This window comes from Anguilla rostrata, chromosome 8 (genome assembly GCF_018555375.3).
Source record: "Anguilla rostrata isolate EN2019 chromosome 8, ASM1855537v3, whole genome shotgun sequence".
Taxonomy (NCBI): Eukaryota; Metazoa; Chordata; class Actinopteri; order Anguilliformes; family Anguillidae; genus Anguilla; species Anguilla rostrata.
Genome location: NC_057940.1, coordinates 56,139,722 through 56,149,391, shown reverse-complemented (window position 1 = coordinate 56,149,391; position 9,670 = coordinate 56,139,722). Strand labels below are relative to the sequence as shown.

Here is a 9,670-nt window from a genome sequence, read left to right as displayed (position 1 = left end):
TCCACGAGGTCCGCCTGCTTGCTTCCCCTCCGCCCCCTTTTTCACCAAAGAAAAATAAAAAATAACCTCAAATAATTTTTCAATTATTTCGCAGATCGGGTGATGGCATAATGCGCTGGCCTCTAAATCGACTATTGGTATGAGGCGGAAGATTTTTATTTTTAGAACGCATCTTAGAAAACTCTTAGAAAAATACACACACCCAAAATATACGTAACGATGCACGTCTGTACCAATGTGTCTCAATCATAACATTTTAATGCTTATCAATCAAATCGGTAAACACTGGGTGTGATGATGCAAAGAATTTTATTCTCAACTCACGAATACTGTGTGTCCACAAAACCAATATTCGATGGCTTGGCTGAATACGCAATTCTGATTGGCTGGAACGTGTACATTATTTTCCCATACACGCTCGGCTATGAAGTAGCGGCTGCAAAATTTCAATCGCCGTTCTGTGTTCTGCACGTCGGTCTGATCGATAAATAGAGTCGGCAGGTTTGTACGCTAGCAAGCCAACCGCTACAGTATTATGGCAGTGTAAGCTCAATGTCTACTTTAATACATTTCTTTTTTTGACATACTTTATGATAGAACTTCGCTCCATTTATTAATCTAACATAGTCCTTCATGCATGGCCTTTATCGGAAAATTTGAAAAATCGAGTAGGCACGTATCTGAGAAGGAATCGATCGGTCCATGACTCGCATCCATTCCAAATAAATGCAGTGCCTGGCTGTGCCCCTGGAAGGGAGGTGTTTTACCACACGGGTCCCCCCGGCCCTGGTCCCGGAGAGCCACAGGGTCTGCTGGGGTCCCCAGCCCTGGTTCTGGAGAGCTGCAGGGTCCCCTGGGGATAACCCAAGCCAGTACTGGAATGGGCGTAACTCCGCTAAGCTTCTATGGAGGACTAACTGTGCCAAAATTAAATAAATAATTAACTAAATGTGGAATTATATAAGTAATAAAATTGGTCAATAATTGAATACTTAATTTATATTATATATGTATATATACAGTGCCTTCAGAAAGTATTCAGACCCCTTCACTTTTTCTACATTTTACATTACAGCCTAAAATCGATTAAATTAATTATTATTCACATCAGTCTACACACAATGCCCCATAACGACAAAGCAAAATTTATTAAAAATATCACATTGCACCAAGCTGTTGAAAGACTTAAAAAACACTGGATATGCGAGAACCTAACAGCTCTGAAAGCTGAGCATTTTGACAAACCCGTCAGGTGACTGCTGACGGCCCCAGTCCACTTGTACCAATTTCCTTTGTAAATTGGTAGTGAATATGCACGGCTGAATTTTATTTTAATTATTGTCTAACCTTACAAAATGTAAAAGATTTCTGTACAGTTCATATGGCTGTTGAACTCTCTAACAACCGACAAATTGGAAATACAGTAAAAGGCCACTAACTTCAAAAAGATTGCATGGGTATAAATACACTGGCAAGTAGCTTATCAAGACATCTGGTCTTAAAGACGACAATGATAATATTAATATTATTATACTTCATTCGGATAATTAATTCTATCAAATGATTTGGTATGTATTTGAAAATATTTTAAAATTTGTATTTCAATGTATTTTTAAAAGACTCTAAATACTATTTGAAAAGGCATTTGGTTTTCCAGAAAAGTATTTATTAAAAATAATGTATTTTTAAATACTATTTGTGAAAGTATTTGGTTTCCCATTGAAATAATTTATATAAACCAAATACAAAGTATTTCATGGGTAAATGTATTTGAAAATACTTCAAATATGTATTTACATACATTTTCGAATATAAATACAAACACGTATTTGTATTTCACCCAGGTCTGCACTTCAGTATACCTTTATAAAGTCCTTAAAGTATACTTACAAATAAACTTAAATGTACTGCCTTTTTAAAGAGTTAAGTGACCCCTGAAGTGACGATCTGTGCCTATGGAATGAAATCGACCCGCTAGAATAGTTCTGAGGCCAAAAGGCCAAAAGGCCAAAACGGAATTTCTGGAATTTTCTGAAAACCAGTTGAGCGGGCGGTTTCTCGAGAGATCCTTATCGCCCAGACAACTACGACGACCAGACTGCACCAGACACGTCACACAGAAGAAAAACAGAAACACGCGGTGCGCCAGTACTAATAAACAGCGCTAATGTTATGAGATTGATGTGGGCTGTCCAAACATCGATGTAGTCTTTTTTATTATTTTGGGGGCGGGGGGGCGGTGTATTTGGGGTCGGGGTCGACCAATTTGGTAGGCATTTTTCTATAATCAAGGTGATATTGGCTGCTTGAGCCGAGAAGTGGAGACAAGGCAGGGGGACAGGTACAGACGGAATACCCTAGTACGTTTTAATACAGTTACACTGTTAATCAATCGGCTATAATCCCCTGGTCATATTTGTTAATATAGGCCTATTCCAGTTTTTTTATATGACTCTGAGGAAGACGCAGTAGCGTCGAAACGCGTCAGTTTTATTTTGCACTATTAAAGGGCTCCTTTTGCATCCGTGTGCTCCAGAATTTGACATTTGCAGTCTTATATTATCTTTTATCTGAGAAGCACCGGGTTGCCCATTTGACTGGCTGATACGCGGTGACCTTCTTTTTTAATTATTCCAGTTTTTCTTTTTTGTTTTACATATTAACCCGTTTCTTCTCTTTTAATGCTATATATATTAGGATTTCTCAAATCTTCAATTGTATTTACTATTTAATGTAGGCTAATGTCCATTTTGAAACTCTGCCTCTGGTTAATTTATGGATAAATTCCATGTTCAATCTGCCTGCAAATACTGTCCTTCAGGGCAAAATTGTTTTTCTTGTTTTTTAAAAACGGGTTCACCTAAATGAGGCAAAACCGTGGAATCACTGTAAATTAAACTTTTACGCAGTCCACACCACGACGGCAATGACCCTTCACCTTATTAGAACATTTAGACCGATTCGGAATTTGTAAGAGCGAAGAAGATTCTTAACATTTTGCGTGGTTAGAAAAGCGTTTTTTTACTTATCTCTTCAAAATGATTTCCATGGCAGATTAGATCCTATGAATGAACGCACTGTTGGTAGACTCGGAAATATGCTGTCGTCGCGTTGGCTATCACATAGATCAGACCTTTTCATTCAGTATTCTTACCGTAGCGAGCGCATAGTTATGTGGAAACTGGACTATGCCCTCCAATTTTTTTATATTTAGATTTTTACTTCTGTACATGGCGCAGATGCCACTAAATTATTCTCCTCGTGCATGGCAATACAAATCGCCTTTTACAAATTATTTTCCATTACCTTAGATCAAACATCAGATGTTGACCGAGATTCAGAGCTTCGCTGCATGCTGTGATGTCTCGCCAAGACAAGATTTGTTTACTGTATTTTTGCTAAATTTAAGGGTCATCCAAGAAATGTGATGTTTAATAGGCTATGTGCGTCACGTTTCAGGATTCATGTGAACTTGTTCTTCAGGCGCGCCCCGCAGCTCCCGTCTCGTGCACACCTAGGGATACGCAGCGCGCGTGATTGTGTCTGCATTAGCCGCACCTGGGACGCCGGAGTACTGATTTTCCTCCAAATCCATCTCCGAGAGTAGATCGAAGGTAAGTTTTTTGTTTATATCTTGGGGAAATATGGCTTACTGTTGACAAACAAAACCTACTATTTTGACCTAGTGCTACAGTTTGCTGGCGAGCTGTAAACATATTATATATCCATGAATCGTCGCTCGCCGTAGCGGATCTCAGCATCGGTATTTTGATGGTAATGTTAAAGACGTATGCGTTCAAATAAAGCTCACATTACGCAATTCGTGGACAGTGCGCTAAAGTTTTGTTTGTTCACTGAGTTTTGCGTTGCGTGGATCGATTGGTACGACCGTGTAGTCTGCGATTTGTGACCTCAGTACCGGGCTGCAGGTGATTGACACCAAGTTAAAAATATGTCTAGAAATACGAAGTAGGCCCGAATTAGAAAGTTCGGTCATTCTAATCTCGTAGAAGTTTCAGACGTGTGCATTAATTGATTCAGGATGTTACAGTAAGTGCCAACTTTAAGATGCAATTTTACATCAAACATTTATTAATCTCAGAGCTTTATGACTAGGCTATATTGTGGATTATTAAAAAATTGGCTGCGTTCTAACATGACCCTAAGCTTTATAACGTGTTTTTGGTGAATAAAAGATTACTCTCAAGAAAATTTACATCTGCCATTCCAGAGAAGAGCCTTCGCTTCCTTTTTGAGTTGTAAGCATGTTCTTTCGGGTGGTCGCGAGGTCACACTAATGGATGCATGCCTAGACGTTTGAAGCGTCTGACGTCTGCCGACTTACTTTAAATGTCAGCGCCTAACGAGGTTTCACCCCCGACAGGAAACGGTCCTTTGCTGGCGTCTGCCTGTGGAAGCATCCTCCTGATTAAATATCGCCGTACAAATCTAATACTGTTTTTTCTGCTTCGAGGACGGAGTTTGGCCGGACACTGTCCATACTGTCTCTGCCGTGTGCTTTTGTTTTAATTTTAATGCTAGTATTACGAAACTTGGACTTTGCGGCGCGTTGAGCAGTGAAAGGTGTGTTCAAAGGATTGTTAGGCCGTTTAAATGGCTGTTGTGTGAAGTTTATTATTGAAATTAATATTGTAAATGTTTTGTCACTGCTGCACTTTCCCTGTAAATGTGTAGATTTGAGAAGGATATGTGAAAGTTGTATCAGCATAGTGAAAATGTGTTCTAATGAATATTTTGGGAAGGTTATATTAGTGTAGTGAATGTGTTGTTTTGATAGCATTGTGCAGTGGTAGTGTAGTGAATGTGTTGTTTTCAGAGCATTGTGTAGTGAATGTGTTGTTTTCAGAGCATTGTGCAGTGGTAGTGTAGTGAATGTGTTGTTTTCAGAGCATTGTGTAGTGAATGTGTTGTTTTCAGAGCATTGTGCAGTGGTAGTGTAGTGAATGTGTTGTTTTCAGAGCATTGTGCAGTGGTAGTGTAGTGAATGTGTTTTCAGAGCATTTTGCAGTGGTAGTGTAGTGAATGTGTTGTTTTGATAGCACTATGCAGTGGTAGTGTAGTGAATGTGTTGTTTTCAGAGCATTGTGCAGTGAATGTGTTGTTTGCAGAGCACTGTGCAGTGGTAGTGTAGTGAATGTGTTGTTTTCAGAGCAGTGTGCAGTGGTAGTGTAGTGAATGTGTTGTTTTCAGAGCACTGTGCAGTGGTAGTGTAGTGAATGTGTTGTTTTCAGAGCATTGTGCAGTGGTAGTGTAGTGAATGTGTTGTTTGCAGAGCATGGTTGTATTTGCTTATGGAAAGCCTGGCTTTCAGTATGTTGTGTGATGGTTGCATTACCTGTGTGAAAATGCTGCTCGTGCCCTCAGGTTGGGTCATATGGAGGAGGAACGGACGTTTGACAGTCTGATGAAGCAGGTGTGTCTCCTCCTGTACACACGCGCCCACGCACGCACGCACACACACACACACACTCATTCACACAGACACACACACACACACACACACACTCAGCTGAAAACTGTTTCTTTCTTCTCTTGCAGGAGTTCATCAGTGTGGTAGTGCAGGACCCGCAGTTTCACAGAGAGGATTTTTGGCATGCGCACTGCGATTACGAAATCCATCTGCACGTAAGTGGCGCACAGCGTGCGCCGTAAACCGCCCTCGAGCAAGGTGCTTAACCTGCATTGCTTCAGCATATATCCAGCTGTGTAAATGGATGCAGTGTGAATGCTGTGTAAAATGTGTGCTTGTGTAAGTCACTCTGGATAAGAGCGTCTACTAAACGCCTGTAATGTAAACGTACTCATACATCAAATAAAGCCAAATGGAATCAGGCGCTGGCATAATTTTACTGCTGGGTGCTCACAGACTTTCTTGTGTGGGTGGTAATTTAAACAAAGATTTTTGTTCTGCACAATTTTAGAAATATATATATTTTTTCAATCAAAAACTTAACCATTAAAACAACAGTCCAACCAATAACATGATTAATTCTCCTGTTTACATGCTATGTTCTGAAGATAGATTTTTGTCCAGTCAGTGGTGGTGTTCGGTAGTCATGTGACGGGCGATCCGATGACACGTTTCCTGTTCCTGTGCAGACCAACAGCATGTGTTTCCGGAAGAAGGTGTCGTGCGTGAGGAGACGCTACAGCGAGTTTGTGTGGCTTCGCCAGAGACTGCAGCACAACGCCGTGCTAATGTGCGTATCCCAGGAGCTGTGTGTGTGTGTGTGTGTGAGTGAGAGAGTGTGTGTGTGCGTATGTGTGTGAGCGAGAGAGTGTGTGTGTGTGTGTGTGAGAGAGAGAGTGTGTGTGTGTGTGTGTCTGTGTGTGTGAGCGAGAGAGTGTGTTTGTGTGCGTGTGTCTGTGTGTGTGAGAGAGAGTGTGTGTGTGTGTGCGTGTGCGTGTCTGTGTGTGTGAGCGAGAGAGTGTGTGTGCGTGTGTCTGTGTGTGTGTGTGTGTGTGAGAGAGAGTGTGTGTGTGTGTGTGTGAGAGAGAGAGTGTGTGTGTGCGTGTCTGTGTGTGTGAGCGAGAGAGTGTGTGTGTGTGTGTCTGTGTGTGTGTGTGAGAGAGTGTGTGTGTGTGTGTGTGAGCGAGAGAGTGTGCGTGTGTGTGTGTGTGAGAGAGAGTGTGTGTGTGTAAGTGATATAGAGCATGTTAGTGATATAGAGTGTCAGTGATAGTGTGTGTGTTATCCAGTGTGTGTGTGTGTGTGTGTTATCCAGTGTGTGTGTGCGTGTGTTATCCAGTGTGTGTGTGTGTGAGTGATAGTGTGTGTGATGTGATGGATGTGACGGATGTGATGGAGTCTGTGTGTGATGTGATGGATGTGATAGATGTGATGGATGTGACGGATGTGATGGAGTCTGTGCTGGTTCTCCTGCAGGGACCTGCCCAAACTGCCCCCCTGGAACCCATTCTTCAGCGTGAGGAAGCCCCTGCAGCTCAAAGAGAGGATCGAGGGTCTGCAGAGCTTTCTGGAGATGTGAGTCTGTCCCTCAAACAGAACTCTCCCACCCTGCTGCTCTGGTACCTGCACACCACCCAGTGGCCCGCTGAGGGAACTGCATGCTTTTAATTCCTTGGACCCATGGGCCCTGTTTCACGAAGCTGAATTACTGTTAACTGGATTACTGCGCTGAGCAAAATCCTGGAACCCTACTAAATCTGGAACATGGACTGCAGTAAAAAGAGCGGTTCTGGGTTTTACTGTAGTAGTCTTTAATATTATTATTTGTATTGGTCCCTACACTCAAAATGGACATGCAAATATTTATTTCCCTCCTCTCTCCTTCTCTCCCTCGCACTCCTCCCCTTCTCTCTCATCCCCCCCCCCCCGCCCCCCGCCCCCGCCCCCGCCCCCGCCCCCCGCCCCTCTCAGAGTGTTGCAGACGCCACTCTTGCTCTCGGACAGCTGTCTGCATCTCTTCCTGCAGTCGGACCTCAGCGTATCTAAGATGGAGGCCTGCGCTTCTGGAAGGACCCGTTACTCCGTGGCTTATGCCATCCAGCACAGCGACTGTCAGCGGCACGCCTCCCCCTCCGATCACTCTGACGATGAGAGGTAGGGGCCCCTGCAGGACCCAGCCGCCTGGGGCTGCCCCGTTCTCTGCCTGTTTATAAATGTGCAGGACCCAGGTGCCTGGGGCTGCCCCGTCCTTTGCCTGTTTATCAATGTGCAGGACCCAGCTGCCTGAGGCTGCCCCGTCCTCTGCCTGTTTATAAATCTGCCGGACTCAGCCTGGGGCCACCCTGTCTCTGGGTTTATGGCACACCATTCAATATGGGGGGTGGGGGGCGGCAGGGGGGAGGAGGGTTGGAATGTCCATTACACCTGGGGCAAACAGTTTCCACTGGCTCCAGTTGAATTTTTTGTTGGAATGTTGTGGGTTTTAAAAGCAGTCAGATATGACCCCTCCCACCCTTATTCTGGCAATAAATGCTTGAGGGCTGTGGTGAGTGGAATTGTGGGAACTCAATCCTCCTGTGCCCCCCTCCCCCAGCACGAAATCATCAGCGGGGCTGGACTACAGTAGTGAGGGAGGGATGCGTGGAAGCCACACCCCCAACAGGCAGTGATCCTGACTCCGCCCCCCGGCGCTGATCCTGACTCCGCCCCCCGGCGCTGATCCTGGCCCCGCCCCCGGCACTGATCCTGGCCCCGCCCCCGGCAGTGCCGGTGAGACTGTTTGCTGCTGCACTTACTCACTGATGGGAGCCCAGTGACCTTTGACCCCAGCAGGGACAACAATTCCGTTTTATCCCTGAGTTGGTCCGTTTACGTATTTCAGTTCTCTAGGACTACACAGTTTTTTTTTCTTTTCTTTTTTTTTTTTACCAGGTTATGTGTTTTTCTGACTCAAGCTGTGATGGAGGGAAACACTTTCACTTTTCTCCTCCTGTTTTTTCCCCTTTTCGTTTGGCAGATGATCTCTGAAGGCTTTTTCTTTTTTTCGTTCTTTGTTTGCTGCGGTGTGTAGCCTGTGAGGTCCTGAATGAAAATCACTACTTTGGAAGCCGTGTTTTGCTTGTGCTGTTTTTATATATAAAAAAAAAAGAGAAATATATTTATACTGGAAAGCATCACTGTTGTGTAACCAAGGAAGTGACAATTCCGACTCGCATTCCAGGAAGGAATCTTAATTATTTAGCCGTTATTTTAGCTGTCTTGTTTAATTTTTGACATTTAACATTTTGTGTTTTGTTAAGAGCCAGCGCTTGGTCACACCAGAAGCATGATGTGCCAGTTGGCTTTAGACTGTATTTTAAATCAGGACTCCGGTTTAAAACATTTTATGGTGACTTAGGTTGAGGATGAATTAACTGTGAAAATAAATGTCTTGGAAGAAGAAAACTGGTTTATTTTTTCAGCAAACGGAAGTGCCGTGATGACCGTCTCTGGTTCTCTTCATATCATTGTTTTTGGAAAGTGAATGTAATTGTGCTGAACGTGACTTTTTAATGTGGTTTTCAAACTGTGATTTCCATGGTGTGATCACTTGTGTGGCAGAAAGGCATCAACCCTGTTACTGGTAAAAATGTCAGAACTTATTTTTAACTGGGGAAATTCCAGCCTCCTGAACTCAGCCCTGTAGGATATCTGTCTAGAAGCACCAGCTCATAACAAAAACCTTCAAAATGAAGTAGAAAATTAGGGAAAAAAGTTACATGAAGTACTTATCCTGAGATTTAACATTGTTTTAAATCTGTTTGATCTTGACTTTTCTCTCTCTCACACACACACACACACACACACACTATACTTAATTCTCTTTATTAAGTAAATTAGTAACGAGGGCTTTTGCCATAAAGCAGATTTTTGAAAAAGAAACGCAAGTTCTTTTTCTTCCTGTAATAATGATGAAGCAGTGGGAGATTAAAGCTTGTCTGAGCGTTAATGCCTTGCACAGACCCATCGGTGTCAGCCTTTCATTTACAGAAGCTGCTTCCTCCCATCGCCCCATGAAAAATGAGTTTAATATGATATTATATATTTATCATATTAATGTATTAATCTTCAGGCTTTCAATAGGAAGACTCAGTCAGTGGAGGCGGAGTTAAATGGGTCTGTTCCTGACTTTGATGTCTCTCTCATTCCTTTGAATAGTAGGTTTGGGTTGAATTTTGGAATGTTTATTTTTTTTCTTCT

At 43.0% G+C, this 9,670-nt stretch overlaps 1 protein-coding gene across 2 annotated transcripts; it reads left to right on the top strand.

The window, feature by feature from the left end:
* The first annotated feature begins 3,471 nt into the window (after nucleotides 1–3,471).
* On the top strand, nucleotides 3,472–8,875 carry LOC135262213 (sorting nexin-10A-like). Of its 2 annotated transcripts, none has more exons than XM_064349147.1 (7): nucleotides 3,472–3,614; nucleotides 5,386–5,434; nucleotides 5,560–5,646; nucleotides 6,121–6,221; nucleotides 6,908–7,006; nucleotides 7,403–7,585; nucleotides 8,025–8,875. In XM_064349147.1, the coding sequence occupies exons 2-7, from the start codon at nucleotides 5,396–5,398 to the stop codon at nucleotides 8,098–8,100; spliced, it is 585 nt and encodes a 194-aa protein (XP_064205217.1). In that variant the 5' UTR covers nucleotides 3,472–3,614; nucleotides 5,386–5,395; the 3' UTR covers nucleotides 8,101–8,875. The 2 variants fall into 2 exon arrangements, with proteins under 2 accessions (XP_064205217.1, XP_064205216.1); XM_064349146.1 differs by lacking the exon at nucleotides 3,472–3,614 and adding an exon at nucleotides 4,028–4,050.
* Nucleotides 8,876–9,670: the final 795 nt, after the last annotated feature.